At 42.0% G+C, this 16,047-nt stretch overlaps 1 protein-coding gene across 2 annotated transcripts; it reads right to left on the bottom strand.

Annotated features, from left to right (window-relative positions):
* Window positions 1–873: 873 nt before the first annotated feature.
* Window positions 874–12,950, bottom strand: si:ch211-14k19.8 (mucin-2). Of its 2 annotated transcripts, XM_063475895.1 has the most exons (12): window positions 12,912–12,950; window positions 12,607–12,797; window positions 11,933–12,313; window positions 9,656–11,587; window positions 9,468–9,556; window positions 9,287–9,345; window positions 8,544–8,707; window positions 6,937–7,102; window positions 6,657–6,848; window positions 4,235–4,456; window positions 2,608–2,767; window positions 874–2,502 (listed from the first exon to the last, which is right to left on the bottom strand). In XM_063475895.1, the coding sequence occupies exons 2-12, from the start codon at window positions 12,647–12,649 to the stop codon at window positions 2,428–2,430; spliced, it is 3,483 nt and encodes a 1,160-aa protein (XP_063331965.1). In that variant the 5' UTR covers window positions 12,650–12,797; window positions 12,912–12,950; the 3' UTR covers window positions 874–2,427. The 2 variants fall into 2 exon arrangements, with proteins under 2 accessions (XP_063331965.1, XP_063331966.1); XM_063475896.1 differs by lacking the exon at window positions 11,933–12,313.
* Window positions 12,951–16,047: the final 3,097 nt, after the last annotated feature.

Genomic DNA, 16,047 nt, shown 5'->3' with positions numbered 1-16,047 from the left:
ATCCCTTTAAGAGTTCCTTTGGATGACGTCCATATAAGGAGATATTGGAGAGAGTCACATGGGGGGAAGAATGCGCTGCTCCGGTCATGTGACCACTCTAAGGAAATGAATGAATCTCCCTTTTTAAGGCCATGTATGTAAGCATGTGTTTGTCTGTTACTGCTCACATTTTCTTCTGTATTCTTTAACCGATTTATGTTTCAATCACAGTTTTAAATGATTAAATGTAACTTTTAAAATAATCTTTTAAACTTTGTTCTCTATCCAGACAGAAGTTTCTCAATCTCACGCCTTTCCTTGAGCAATTTCAAAACTAAGCAGCGTGCATGACTCATGCACGCATTACAACACACAAATGTAGGCACTCCCTCTCTGCATTGCTCACTCACACAGTCAGAGAAACTCACAGTCCTGGGTAAGGCCAGCTCTGACTAAGACCGTATATGGAAGAAGCTGGCAGGTAGCTTCTGTCCACTTCTCACTCATCCCCTTCTCTCCCCACCCTCTCCCTTTAAACTCCCATTAAGTCTCCAATTCAGCCACTCTCTTTTTCTGTATGTGAGCACCATGTATGCTCAGTATGCATACTTTACCTGTTTCAATCTTCACCATGTTTCCAGTTGTTTAATGGTCACATTCCAGCAGAGTTTCATACACAGCATTGAGGGGGCGGGTCTCGTGTATGTGTGGCATGCCTGTGCTACAGTAGAAAAAACGAGAACGAAAAAAGGTATATGAAACACTAAAATATTAGATTAGAAGAAGCCACAAAATTCACAAAACACAAAAGTCATTAGTGGTCTTTTAGCTATTACTACAGTTAAAATGAAAATCAGAAACAGCATTTAGTAAATAATAGCACATTTATTACTGTGAAATAACAATGCATCACATGTGAATAATGTAAGGCATTAGCACGAAGTCTTCTGTCAACCTTTAAGCTTACTGAATTTTTAATTCTAAAATATTATGTCCTATCTTAGAGTCACAGGGACACACAACCTTTCTTTTAGGCCCCTAACAGATGAGATACAAGGCTACAAGATTAGGCACAATAATGATATGCAGTATTATGCTTGCGTCACCTCTCATTTCTTTATGTTTTGTTTAGGCAAAAACAGAGTTTGTACAATTCTAAGGAACTCGAAAGTCAATACTTTGTATGACAATCCTTACTCTCCAACATAGTCTGAACTCTTAGGCAAGCTTTCTCATACTTTATTTAAGTAGTCTACAGGAATAGTTCTGGAGGCTTTCTAAAGGACATTCAAAGCTTTCTTGTTTCTCTGTTATACTGCTTTTTGTTCTGTTCTCTGTAAAGATGATCCCACACTACTTCAGTAATGTTGAGGTCCAGCCTCTGGGGAGGCTGATTCATAGTGTTTCAATGTGTGTTTTTCTACCCAGGTATGCATTTACTGTATTAGGAGTGTGTTTGGGATCACTGTCATGCTGAAAAATAAACTTGTTGCCAATTAGATGCTTTCCAGATGGTATTGCATGGTGGATCTAAATTTGACAGCACTTCTTCTGTGTTCATAATTCCATCAATTCTGACAAGATCTCCAACACCACTGGCTGAAATGCAGCTCCAAATCATGACAGAGCCTCCAATGTGTTTTACAGATTAATGTAGACACTCACTGTGGTAGCTCTCTCCCTACCTCTTTCATAAAAAGACAAAGATGTGAACCAAAAAATAAATAAATTCCAGTTTGGATTTACCCCTTCATCAGACCTGCTGCCACTGATTTTCAGTACACTTCTTATGAAATTAGGCACACTTCACCTTTTTCTCCCAGTTTCCTTTCCTTAACTATGACTTCTTGACCTTTCCACTGATGGATCAACTGGATCAGGTGAAGATCCTGATGCATCTCTCCTGTCAGGAAGCAGCCAGTGTCCAAATAGGAACTTTGAAGAAAGCCTGGAGAACTATTGTTCAGGACCACTTGGAAAATTACAAAAAAGTCCCGCTCCTTGGAAGCAAAATATGTAGAAAGGAGGGGTGGTAACTAAAAATGTTTCAGCTAGTACTTAAATCAATTAGTCTGTCCAAAAATGTGAAAACATCTTTGTGTTTTTATTTTATTATTGTATTTCTAAGTGTAAAGTCTTCAGTTGTTATTGAAAGTAAGTAGAGTATAAATATCCTTTGATGGCTTTAATTCCAAAAGTAAATACAATATATTGATGCCCTGAGTAACAGTAGAACATTTTCCAAGACCTTGTACCACACATGACAGACATGCAGTTAACATCTCAGCATCAGAAACAGATTTAATCTTTCAAAAAAAGAAAGAAATATGTACACATTTACTGCCTTACTTTTTTTTTAATTAACAAAACACAAATATTTGAACTTTACAATGCATTAATAAACTGTAAAAACCAGTGTCAGAACAGATTGGATCCTCCATATGCAAGTCAAGCAGTCCAGCTCTTCCCCATGTCTACAAGCTCCATGCCTTCACAGTAGGACCGTGGTCGTGACACCCTGACCTGGTTTCATAGAGAAACATCGCATCATTCACACTGTGAAACCACACAGACATTTGTATCTTAGCGAAACTCTCATGGAAACCACATGTACAGTCACACACTCACTGTGGGTGTCCTGTGAGAAGCCAGTTGCTGCAGAAGTGGAAATGGAGTCCAGTGAATGGGTTCCACTGGCCAGCTACACACTGAAAGGTCACTGGCCTTACCCGAGTCCAGCACACCATCCCCCATACTCATCTCACTCCCCCTCCATCCATACTGGGAACTACAGGGTACAAAGGGATTATTTACATTATTTAAACACTTCAAGTTCAAATTGGTAGATATTTTAAGCAACAGTTAGGGAAGTGAGTAGTGAAATCTTTGAATGAGTGGGTTTTTAGAGAGATTACTTATTAACATTTAAACTAGACTCAAGTGTATTTTGCATTTATGTACTAATTATTATGTTGTGTTAAGTCCTGCAGTTAATTATGGATAGTTCATTTCATTTCCTATCCAGTTCAACTTGTCCCAAACTGTATGAAGTGAGTTTAGTTTGGATTATTTTGGAGGCCCAGTCCACTGATGCCCTAACATCCTACTTCTTGGAGAAACCTCTGCTGCACATGATACATTCATTAGAGTTAGCTGCTGTGGAAACTGGCAATTAAAAGCACCTCACACACATTTAGAGCTCACGCTAATGCCTCACAGAGTTTAATTAGAAACTGCATTTCAACATTAACTCTCCAGGAACTGACTAGAAATTTGGACTCTGTGCTTATGAATCAAAATCTGACATTTTATTGAAACTGCCATGTATTAGTGAGATGCAGAGGTGGCGAACAGAAGGCATTTGCGGCTTCTGCTGAAGTGCCAAAAACTGCACGCTCTCTAATGGCAACTTGAGGCAGGCTCCAAAAGCGAGTCAATGTCCAAAGACTCCCATCCATGTTAAAATGGCCAGCTTTACAGTCTTAAAAAACAACAACAACAACAACAACAACAACATGCCCACTACAAAAATAGATTGTCGTCTCTCCAAAACATTTATACGGTGGGTGATTTATTAGTTTCAATTTCTTCTTCTTATTTTAATAATTGATTTATCGGGCTACTAGAGTCTGATATTCCCCACCTGACCTGGATATATGCTGTTGATGCCATTCTGGAGCATTTGGAGAGTGACTGGGACATGAATAACTTGAGCCGATTATATAATATTTTTTTACAGTGTATTTCTTACTAGGCAGCTCATTCTCTTGACAACGCTTTCTTTAAAGCTATAACACATTTTGGGGTAAGACTGAAAGAAAGGCAGATTTGAAATGTAAAAGTGAAGTCAGAGGTCAAATGTTACATGATATTTAGATGCAAGCTATGATGTGAGATTTACAATCCCCGTGTACCAGGATCATTTCCTAAATGCTGCCAATGCAAACACAGGCAGAAGAATTTTAAGCAGTTTTAAGATAAAAGACATTTTATGAAAGTTTTAGCTTTACTGGCTTTAAAACATGCAAATATTCCAAGGCGACCACAGTGACAATCACTGATAACTGTGAATCAAGTTTGTTTTTAAGCTTTAAGAGTGGCATTGGTGAGAACAGAGAAGCTTTTCACTGAAAACTGTCCCACATTTTGGAACACACAACTCACTATCAGACAATGAACTGTGTGTGTGTGTGTGCGCGCGCGTGTGCACGCGTGAGTGCGAGTGTGTGTGTGCTTGTGTGTGTGCTGTATATACCTGTGGGGGTAGATTGTGTTGATTCGTGTTCCATGGCTGGGGCAGGTGGAAGCCAGTGACAGCGTGTCGTCGTGGTAACAGCAGGGGCGGTCAAGCGCTCGCAGATGCAGCAACTCATCGGAGCGTGTGAAGGCAGGATTGTCCAATGAGTCTGCTGATCCCGCCCACGAGCGCAACCAGAAGCGACCTGACAGCTCATCAAAGTGGTTGAATCTGCGATAGCTGCGCAAACAAAATCGTGAGAGGTCACAGGGTACAATGCTTGTTGTTGTTGTTGCTTCTCTGTTATCTGGGTTTGCCTTTTTTAAACAATTGTGTGCCGACTTTAAACGTTTCACATGAACAAAATTTGAAGAACGAAAAAAAAAATATCAATCTAGTCGATGGGAGACAGCCCACTTACAATGTGGGGTCATAACTTGAACCTTATCTCTGTGGCATTCATAGAGGCTCTTATTTTACCCCTAAAAAGAGTTTCTTCTTAAAAGCTCTTCACAAAGCTGCTCAGTTTCACCGGGAACAAAGAACTCCTAAGACAACAGAAAGGTCGGAGATGACCCCGCTCATACAGATGATGTCATGTTTCATGAATGAACTGATGTGTCACAATGACACATGACTGCTCCTTGCCAGTGAATAACTTTCCATTTACCAGAAATAGATCAACAGGTAACAAGAAACATTAACAGATTTGTTTAAAACATTGCAGATCAAGAACAATATAAAACTATACCACTCAATCACCATTTAATGGGCACAGGTAATTTTTTCCAAGTTATTTTAAAAGAGTAAGTTCTACTTATAAACACCTTTAAAACCCAGCCATTGCCCTGAAACCAGTTGTTGTCAGCAGTTTTGTAATGAACTCTAGTTTAAAACCAGGGTTTGTGTACACTCTGTATACTGGCAGGAGATTACTGCTCTAAGATGTATAACCAATTGTGACTGACAGCTGCGATATTTCTGTTCATCAGTGCTGCACACAGATTATAGAAAGGCCAGAACTGTTCAGCATATCTGATGTATTTGTTTTATTGTAGGGTTTTTACCTTACAATATAAAGCGCCTTAAGGCAACTGTTGTTGTGATTTGGTGCTATATAACTAAATGAATATTATTTGGAGTCATCATGAACTCAAATTAAAAAAATGCATTTAGCAGTGTTTTAGTGTAGTCATAAAAGATAAATCCTCCCCATTATTTGTATAAAAATCCTCTGGAGTAACTTCTTTTAGGCTAATTTTAAAATATTTTCCTGTGCTAAATAAAATGCTTTGCAAAGTTTCTCTAAACTCAGGCAATTATGAGCTACTTTTAGTCTTGGGATGTTTAAAAAAAAATGACTCCAAAGAGGTCCCAATTTCCTGGAAACACACATTTCCTACTCTAAGTAGACATACTGGACTTAAGAGTTAGCTTCAGACTTATTACTTCCTGTCAGATCTTTGTCTTTGTACATGCCCAATATTCAGTCAAACAAACAGTATCTTGATTAAGATCGATATGCTTTTGCCTCTTGCAGTCTCAGTTTGTTATTAAGGTTCAAATGAAAAGTGCTTCGACACAAGAATCCTTGTAGGTAGACTTTCATGAAGCTAAATCCAAGTCTCTGCACGTCATCTTATTAGAACTATCCAAAACTACAAGGTCATTTTTTCCAGACTACACTTGGAGGAACACCCGTGGTTTAAAAACAAACATTAATATGAAAAGAAAGTACACAGAATTGAGATTGCATTTATGCTGGATTTACTAATATTACCATGCATACACCTCTAATATTAGTTGTGTAGGAGGAATTTCCGTTCAGGAACATCTTGTCTAATAGGTTTCCTCATCTCCTGGCCCAGCACCCTAATGAAACATGTCACAGTATGTATGACTGTGTCTGTGTGCTCAGCTGTCAGCATATGTGGAGGTTAGACATTCAGATTGAGCCAGCAGTCTGCAGTTCCACTTTCATCCTTAGTATGTGCGTTGTCAGCTAGACTGTGCCACCTAGTGGCAATGAGTGTTTACAGTTACTGAAGAGCGTGTGCGTTTATGTCAGTCTGGTTTTTCTCTCATGGATCACAACAGAAAACTTTCACCTATTGTGACTACTGCGATTTACTGTACGTCACAAATATGCACGTTTTTACTATAAATTTTAAGATTTATGGAAATACTTATCATCCAAAAAAATATGTAACCTTTGCAGTGAAAACCACAATGGATCTAAAAGTAAACAAGATGTGACTGAAGAGCAATCTTTCAGTTTTAATTAATATAATTAATTAAAATTAAAATATTAATATATAAATATATTAATTAAAAAATCCACTGTGGTGGTGCAGAAAGGCAAAATTAGAAAAATTGTATAATTAACAAAATATGCATATGCCTGAACTGTAGGTGTGTCTTAATAAAAGTCTTTTCCTACCTGCTGCGAGTCTGGTCTACTTTGGCCTGGATCAGAATTGCTCGATAGCGTCGCACTGCCACAAACGCCAAAATGATGATCACAGTCACTATGATGAGTAAGATGGCAAGGCACGCACCAATGAGACGTGCGCGGGTCATCCTTACATCGCACCTCTCACCCATGAACCAGAAATCGTCACCTGCAAGGCAGCTAATGCCCAAATAAAAGTCATTTACACATGCAAACAAAATATTCCTGGATGAACAAAAAGATTTGCTTTTCCTTTTAACGTTCTAACCGGCAAACGGGAAGCTGGTGTGGATGATGTGTGCAGATGCCGTGATGGTGGCAGTAGTCAAAGTGGCAGACTGAGGAACAGCTGTAGTTGGCAGTGCCAGGCTGGGAAACACACTTATATCCTGCAGAGCACTGCAGTAACCAGTCACAAATGTCGCCCTGCAGACCTGAGGGGGAGCCATGTTTAAAAAGAATTAAAGAAAATAATGAAGGTGGTGCCACTTTTTAATTTTCTTATTATAAAAAGTGATCTCACTGTAATAATACATGTATCCAAAAAGCAGTCAGGCACTAAAGTTTTTAGTAAACACGTGAATATCACGCAATTATACATTAAGTTAATGTGTCACAAGGCTAAATTTTCAGTTGTACTTGAGATACTTGAGACTTAACAATTGTTGATTAGGTTCTCCATTAACCAGCTGATAATGTTTCTTATTTGGTGTAAACAGTAATCTGTATTTGAAAATTGTTACAAGTATGTGCACTGTATGGACAAAAGTATTGGGTTACATCGCTTGATCTTTGAGCTCAGGTGTTTTCAGTCCTGTGACCACAGGTGTGGCCCTGCACTCTGAGTTGTGAAAAAAATGTGCCTTTCTAAAGAGTTAACTGAAATCAAGTGTTGGACTGTAATAGGATGTTTTCATTGCAACAACTGAATTTGTCAAATCTCTTCCCTCCAAGATTTCCACCATTTAAAAGGGATCATGACAGCAGGTAGTTGTAACTCAGTCACCAAAGTAACAGATCACATAAAGTCACAAAGTGGTGAGGTACATATTGTGTAAAAGTCACCAACATTCTGACTCCAAACCTCCTCTGGCATTAACATCAGCACAAGAAATGTACAAATGCTTCATGACATGAGTTTCGATGGCTGAGCATCCCCTGAAAATGGAAATGTACCGGCCACATTTTCAGTATCTAAAAGGTTTTACTTTCTCACCTGGAGAAATATAAAAATTTATTATAAAGTTTCCCCACTTTTAGAATAATTCTCATCTTAAAGCTACATGACATCACTCTTGCTTTTCTGGTGAAGATGTCTGTAGCATGTGCTCTCCTCACATGTTATGCCTCTAACAAGCATGCAGTACAAAAATGAATCGCTGAACCTACTGCGTTTTTTACCAAACGACTATTTAAACTACACTGCAGCACTTCTGCATTGTAGATTTTTTCTGATGCCAAACATTAAAATGGAAACAAATAAAATGGCTCCACGCTATAGTAAAGAAGAAAAAGTTTGTTAGAGCAAGCCAGGTAGAATAATTAGATTTTTCATAATCAGATTTTGAGCTTAACTCAGTCAGGCTAACTGAGTTACGATGTTTACATCAGTTTTCCTGTATCTGGGTTAATTGAATAAAGAAGTTAAAAAATGGAACTTTCTCTCAGGTTAATGAAGAAACTTGGGACATCTTGGTGTCAATTTTTGACATTGACGACAGACTCAAACACCCTGTCTTCTGCAGAGAGATGACAGGAAATGAACGGAAAGATAAAGAACAATGTGCATGAAAAGGCAACCGGACTCCTCCCAAACTGCTCAGCCACCAGGGCCTCAGTCAGCTGCGTTAGACAGGCACCCGAACACTGGCTTACCTCCGATTGTGATGTTGGTGATCCTGGAAGTCCTGAATGTCCTCTTGTTGCGAACAGCCTGGGCTAGTCCAGTACGCTCCAGCAGTGATGTGGGTTCTGTCATGCTGAGCCACTCCAGAGCTCTGCTGGTTTTGAACTCCAGCAGGCTCTGCACTGCACGGCCACTGGAACAAAAACAGAACTGGAGATTTGCTTTCTGTACCTCTTTTTACGCAACTTTGTGTGACCGATCCCAAAGCATAACCCAAAGCATGCTTTAGTTAGATCAAAACATTCCAGTCGGGAGATTATCTGAGCCCTGTTGACAAACTGAGGGATAGCTAATAAAATTAATGTCGGGAAAGCAAAATAGAAGTTAGAGACCATTGCATAATTTAATGGACACTGACTTTAGTTTCCAAAGTCCCATTAACTGCATGGGTAAAAAAAATGATGTTAATACTTAGGAAAGGGAAGAAAACTGCAGAAGGATGATGAAGAATTTATTATGTTTTTTCCCTTTTTTCCCCTAATGATGTTTAACTCTGGTGGATTTTTGTGGTGTTTTAATTGTGTATACTTATGTCTGAGAGTTTATATCTTCCCCTAGTTGAAATGATGTAGTTAACTTCCCATAACCTGGCATGGGAAACACACACAACTGAGAAATGGACAGTACATATTGAGAGACAAGGTGGAGTTAATTGAAATCTAGAAAGAGCCTGGAGGTGCCTTTCGTTTTCAGCTTGTCTGCACCACCTCACCTGCTCCAGACTCCCAGCAGCCGGCTGAACCCTGGGGCTTTCTGTAGGTATGGCTTCATCTGAAAGAAACCTTAATTGAGAACTCTGTAAAAACTACTCAGCTGAAGTCAAAAATACTTAATTATTTGATTATTTCTGCTTTTTTGTGCCAGTGTGTGTGTGTTGTTGTACAATCCCTCACCCAGGTAGTAGTGTCGTTCTCCAAATTGACATTTGAAGCCAACATGGGCTCTTCTACAACTATCTGCAGCAGCAGCTCAACTGACTCCACTGGACAGAACAAGTAAATAAACTAATTTCAGGACTTCTGGATATATAATCAGAATATTTACCTAAACGTAAAACACTTCAGTGGTGTTTGGGAAGTACCTCTAATGGCAGCAGGCTGATCTGGCACGATGTAGAACTTGGGACTGTTTGTGGAGCTTCGAGCAGGTGTGGAGGTTAAAGCAGAAGAGGATTCCTGGCTGGGATGCATGGTTGTCCGTTGTGGAGGTTGCTTTGGTAGTCCAGATGTGGGAGTGCGTGTGGTCGTGCTGCTGGGAGACCACTGCCAAAACTTATCAGAATTTTCTACTTGTACTTCTCCATCTCCATAATCTAATGTTACAGTAGAAGGGAGCGGAGTATGTGTAGTAGTAGTAATAATTAGGGGTTGGGATTGGTTACGTGTTGGTGACATATTAGTAGAACTCGGAAGAGGCGGGTGATTGTGTGTAGGAGGTGACATTCGTGGAGGTGAAGGCGTGGCTTTGCTGACTGTGTGGCCCGTGGACTGAGACACAGACGAGGTTAAAGCGGGGTGTGAACTATCAGGAAACGTACTGTGTGTGTGGAGTGTGTACAAAGCTGTAGAGGACTCTGTGGATGTGGTGGATGATGAAACAGCAACAGCAGTAGAATCTGTGGGCGAGTCATCACGTAGGAGTGTGTGAGCAGGATGCAGAGTGTATGTCACTCCAGTGGTTCCTGTGATGGCTGAGTTTTGGGTTACACCTCCCACGGTCAGCGCTGCCCTGGGTGTAGAAGAAGAATCGGTGAACCCTGAAGTCCAACTGTAAGCCTTGGTAATACCAGGTGGGGAAGGGATAGTGTTTCTAGTCGGGTGTGTATCAATGATATTTCTGCGTGCACTTTCTACTGCCGTTTGTGTCTCTTTGTCTGTCTGTGTAAACGAAGAGGACGTGTAAGCAGAGTGTGTGGGGCTCTCTGTGCTTTGAGGAGAGTCCGTTAGACTCCTTGAGGAAGATGGGAGCGTCATCTCAGTTTGTTCAAACTTATCAGGCAACTCAGAGGTGACAGTCTGAGCAGCAGCAACAGATACAAATGAGTCATTTTGACTTATGTTTGGATGAACTGGATCAGCCTCCACAGTGCTAACGACATTGTTGAGCTCTGTGAAGTGGGTGTTGAATGAATGAGTGCCGCTGTAAACGTCTGAAGATGATGATGATGATGCAGTGGGTTCAGTGTGGGTTTGTGCACTGAAGTCATCCTGCAACGTTTTGATGGAGGATTTTAAAGGGTCAGAAGTGACAGCAAAGGTCAGGTCAGAATTATGTCTGTCTGTGCTTCTCTGGCTCCTCCAGGAATGAGGCCGTTCATCTCCAGATGTCCCACTAACACCCACACCGTGTGCGGTTATGCCTGTATGACCTGTCCTGGAGGAAGATAGCTCAGCTGGAGAAGTACGGAGAGGAACGCTGGCGCTGGACGGTCTTTGATCCATTTGTGTGGCAACATCTTTGCCTGTGTTTTTAGATGTCTGAATGGATGTATCTTGTATAGCTTTGCCAAGCATGAGAGCTGAACTACTGGCTGTTTCATCTGTCAATGCCATCCGAGTTTGAAGGCTTTTTTCAGTCGGGTTTGAGGGTGTGCTTGTATTGGGGCCTGCACTGAGTCCATGCTGAAAATATGGGCGTGTTGTATTTCTGGCAGCCATGGGACCATTGGTGAGGTGAGTAGCTCCAGATGTTTCCGCTCCATTGTTTGGTTTTTCCTCAGGAAGAGGGAGAGTTTCCCTATCACTTCTCCCAGTGACAGGGAGTCCCTGCTGGGGTGAGGTGGGGTTCAGCAGTCCCTGATCCAGAGAGGAGGCACTAGACACAGAAAGAGGTGCAAAACTCCTCTCCAGACCATCGTAGGTGTGATCTCTGCCCTCCTTCATGCCTCTCGCCACTTCTTGATCAACAGGAGGAGTATTTGTAAAGCTGGTTCCTGTTGGAAACCATTGAGTGGGGTCTCGGCCTGGATGTTGGGTTGAGCGGTCCTCCGAGGAATTCCTCTCATCTTCCTGGACTGGAAGACCAGGAACAAACACAATAACAGAGAGAGACAGGGTGAGAAGAGACAGAGTGGAAACCACAACAACATAACATTGCTCTGTGTAACACCACAGAGGGAGATAAGATCTTTCCGACTGAGATTCCCAGCTCACGGCACAGTTGGAACAACACATTTTCACAGCATGTTAAGCTATACACCGCTGAACCCGACTCCTACTGTAAATCATTAATACATTTCATGTATTCACTGAGAACATCAGGAGGAAGAAACAGCTCTAAAAATATCAGAAATAAATGTCATTATGATTCTCGTGATAGGACTGAGCAGTGGCTGGTCATTGTAGGAATGTTTTCTCACCATAATAAGACAGCTGAACTGCATTTAAAGAACGTCCTACTCCTGTCCAAGTGAGGGCGGCTTTGTTCTTGTCACAACCAGACAGCAGAGCCTTGCCCCCGCTGGCCAAGGCTCGATCTTCTTTCCAGACACAGCGCACCGATATGCTTGAACCATTTTCCAACCATACTAAATTTAAGAGTACCTGCCCCCCCAAAGGAATATCTATCACCCAAGTGCAAACTAAAACCTGTGAGGTTTTGTCAGACTGCAGAATCATGGGGTCGAGACTGCTGCTGTTAGTAAACAGTCCAGGCAAAGTGAGATTGATGTGACCAGCAGGCTTTTGGTCCAAGCTGACATTTCCACCACAGTGATGATATAAAGAGGCCAGCGCTTTATCTGTGAAAAGAAAGAGGAAAACCTTGCTAGACTTTTGCAGCTCAAACTCTATTTGTGGGAATAAGCTGAGGGAAGTACAACCAAAAGGATCATTTAAACACATAATTTCAGAGCTTACAGAACATCGTATTTCCATTGACTAACCCCAATAATATTTGAGGTTGATCTGAGACCAAAACGCTATTCCATACCGACAGTGTGCATATCACTTTGATTTATCCTAATTTAAAGACAAAAGAATAGCATATAGCACAATAATATCTAACATGTCAGCGGCAGGCGGACGCTCTTACCTGTTGTGACGATAAAAAGCAACAGACAGGCGTGGAGCTGCATTTCCAATGGTGAGACATTTCAGTGTCGGACACCCTTTTAATCCAAAACACATGCAGGTTTTTTACACTGACAACATGTACATGTTACGAGGAGGACGAGCAAACTGCGCAAATGATTAATGAGCTCCAGTTTTTCCTGTGGACTGTCCCTGAGAGAGAGAGAGAGAGAGAGAGAGCAGAGAGGCGTCAGAAACTTTCCTCCTCCATCATTTCCTTGTAACGGAAACCGCTGCGCTGTCAGGGGCACAGCGCCGCACACTCACCTAAATTAGACACACGTGTGTGTGAGAGGCAGCCTGTCCTCTACTGCAGAATGGACAGAGGCTTGCGGATGGCAGGGTTTTACGCCGCCTCCAGGCTGTTCCACACGACATTTCAGAGATGAGAGGAAGGAATCCAGTGCGTAAAGTCTACACAGGAAACTTCCCGCAAGCGGCATGGAGACATGAGAGGGAGCAGTTCATTAGAGCTTTTACACTTACGCCCCACTAGGAGTGCTCGAAAGACTAGAAATGAATGCTATGAACACGTAAACAAGTTTTACGTCTATAGGTTAAAAAAAGTTTAGGAAATGCAGAACAAATGAAAATATGGTGGATGACACCATTTCTCAAACATGTGGGTGAAAATTAACTTTGGAGGTGTCTTTGTAATTAGAACGTGTAAGATCTGTAAGCAATTAAACAAATTAGCGTCCTCCCCTATTTTATAACACCATGACACCCCCCGTGGACTGACTATAAGAAACGGTTGCTTTCTACAAGATAGTGACCCGAAACACAGCACCACACTATACAGGAGAAATTTCGAACATGGAAAAACAAACAATCAAAAACAATAACAGTCACACAAGACACAGTTTTGTTTTATTCATATAATGCCAACAACGATAAACATGTCAAAGCACTTAAAAATGTAAGGTAAAGAAATACAGTTTTATAGAGACAATCCCAGTAAGCACGTGATGTCACTGGAGAGAAATAATAATAATAATAAAAAAAAACAGAAACATCTCGTTTAAATCAGTCAGACCATCTGAATGAAAGTCTGCAAGGTTGTGACTGCTGCCAATAAAGGATTGTTTGATGAAGCAAATTTCAAATTAATATGAAAATACATTTCCAATCTTGGTACTATCCTTCTTTCATATTCACCAATTTTATAAATGACAGTATACGTTTTCCAGGGAGACCTTAAACAAGCAAATATATATATCCTGGGAGCTTGTTGGTCCTGCGCAGTATCTTTGCTGTTCCTAGGACTGCGTTCTTCTGGAAAGAGAACTTGGATGTTGTTCCTGGGATCTGCTGGAGCTGCTCGCCTAACATGGGAGTCACTGCAGCTAGTGTTCCGATTACCACTGGGACCACTGTTACCTTCACCCTGCACATCTTCTCGAGCTCTTCTCTGAGCCCTTGGTACTTCTCTAACTTCTTGTATTCCTTATTCCTGATTTTACTTTCATTCGGTATCGCTACATCGATCACTACGGCCGTCTTCTTTTGTTTGTCTACCACTATGTCCGGTTGGTTAGCTACCACCATTTTGTCTGTATCTGGAAATCTTAGCTCGGCCATTCTTGACCACCCTAGGAGGAGTCTCCTATTTTGACCTTGGGACTTCCAGTCCATACTCGGCACAGATGTTTGTGTATACTATGCCAGCTACTTAGTTATTGCCTTCCATGTATGCGTGCGTGATAGACCCCAGCCTCTATGGATCTTGTGCTCAGAGCTTGTTCCTGTGCTGCCATGATTAGTGCCTCTGTGCTGTCTTTCAGTCCAGCTTTGTCCAGCCACTGGTAAGACTTCTCGATGTCACTTCCTCTATCTGCCCGTGGTACCATGCAGGGGCCTGTCCTTCCATGATGGTTCCTCGTCTCCTTCCTCTTTCTCAGGTTTCTGCTGCCTGAGGTATTCACTGAACACGCGGTCGGTTGGGGCCATCTTCCTGATGTATTCGTGGCTGTTCATTGTCTCATCCTGGACTGTGGTGCTGACACTCACCAGTCCCCGGCCTCCTTCCTTCTGCTTAGCATACAGCTTCAGGGTGCTGGACTTGGGGTGAAACCCTCCATGCATGGTAAGGAACTTCCTTGGCTTGATGTCAGTGGCTTCTATCTGCTCCTTTGGCCAGCTTATTATCCCAGCAGGGTACCTGATCACAGGCAGGGTGTAGATATTGATAGCCTGGATCTTGTTCTTACTATTCAGCTGACTCCTCAGGACTTGCCTAATCCTCTGCAGGTACTTGGTGGTTGCAGCTTTCCTAGCGGCCTCTTCGTGGTTCCCATTTGCCTGTGGGATCCCCAGGTACTCTTAGCTGTCCTCTATGTCTGCAATGTTGCCTTCTGGTAATTATATCCCCTCAGTTCTGACTACCTTCCCTCACTTTGTTACCCGACTACACTTCTCCAGTCCGAACGACATTCCAGTGTCATTGCTGTATATCCTGGTGGTGTGGATCAGTGAATCGATGTCTCGTTCATTCTTGGCATACAGCTTGATGTCATCCATGTACAGGAGGTGGCTATGGCTACCATTCTGTAGTTGCTAGCCATAGCCAGTCTTATTGATGATCTCACTGAGGGGGTTAAGGCCTAGAACAGCAGTGGGGACAGAGCATCTCCTTGGTAGATACTGCAGTTGATGGTGACTTGTGCTATGGGCTTGAAGTTAGCCTCTAATGTTGTCCGCCACATCCCCACTGAGTTCCTGATGAAGGCTCTTAGGGTCCTGTTGATCTTGTATAGGTCATTCCAGGATCCAGGTGTGGGGCATTGAGTCATAGGCCTTCTCCAATCCCTTTCTGTGCCCCACTCATGTATTGACCCATGTGCCTGTTCATCTTAGTCGCTATGATGCCTGACAGGAGCTTCCATGTGGTACTGAGGCAGGTTATTGGCCGGTAGTTGGATGGGACCGGTCCCTTCTGGGGGTCCTTGAGGATCAGGACTGTCCGACCTTTGGTTAGCCATTCTGGGTGTCTCTCGTCAAGTAGCAGCTGGTTCATTTGTGCTGCCAGACGCTCATGGAGTGCAGTCAGCTTCTTCAGCCAGTAGGTGTGTATCATATCAGGGCCTGGTGCTTTCCAACTCTTCATACTGGAGACCCTTTCTTGGATATCTCCCACTGTGACGGTTGCTGGACACTGTTCAGGGAGGCTGCTGTGGTCTGCTCTTAGATCCATTAGCCACTGAGCATATTTACAGTAAACAAGTAGGCAGTAGGCAGTATACTACTGCAGAAATAACTGAATTAACTATTAGAGATATCTTTTACTATTCAAAATATAGTTTATATAAAACATGCTTTTAACACATAGTGGTTTGCTATTGCCACACCTCTTCTTTTAATTGCTGCTAAGGCATGCTAACAACTGCATTAGGAAAGATTTATG

Source organism: Pelmatolapia mariae, linkage group LG6 (genome assembly GCF_036321145.2).
Source record: "Pelmatolapia mariae isolate MD_Pm_ZW linkage group LG6, Pm_UMD_F_2, whole genome shotgun sequence".
NCBI lineage: Eukaryota > Metazoa > Chordata > Actinopteri > Cichliformes > Cichlidae > Pelmatolapia > Pelmatolapia mariae.
Note: the sequence above shows the minus strand (reverse complement) of the source record. Positions and strands in the feature narration are given on the sequence as shown.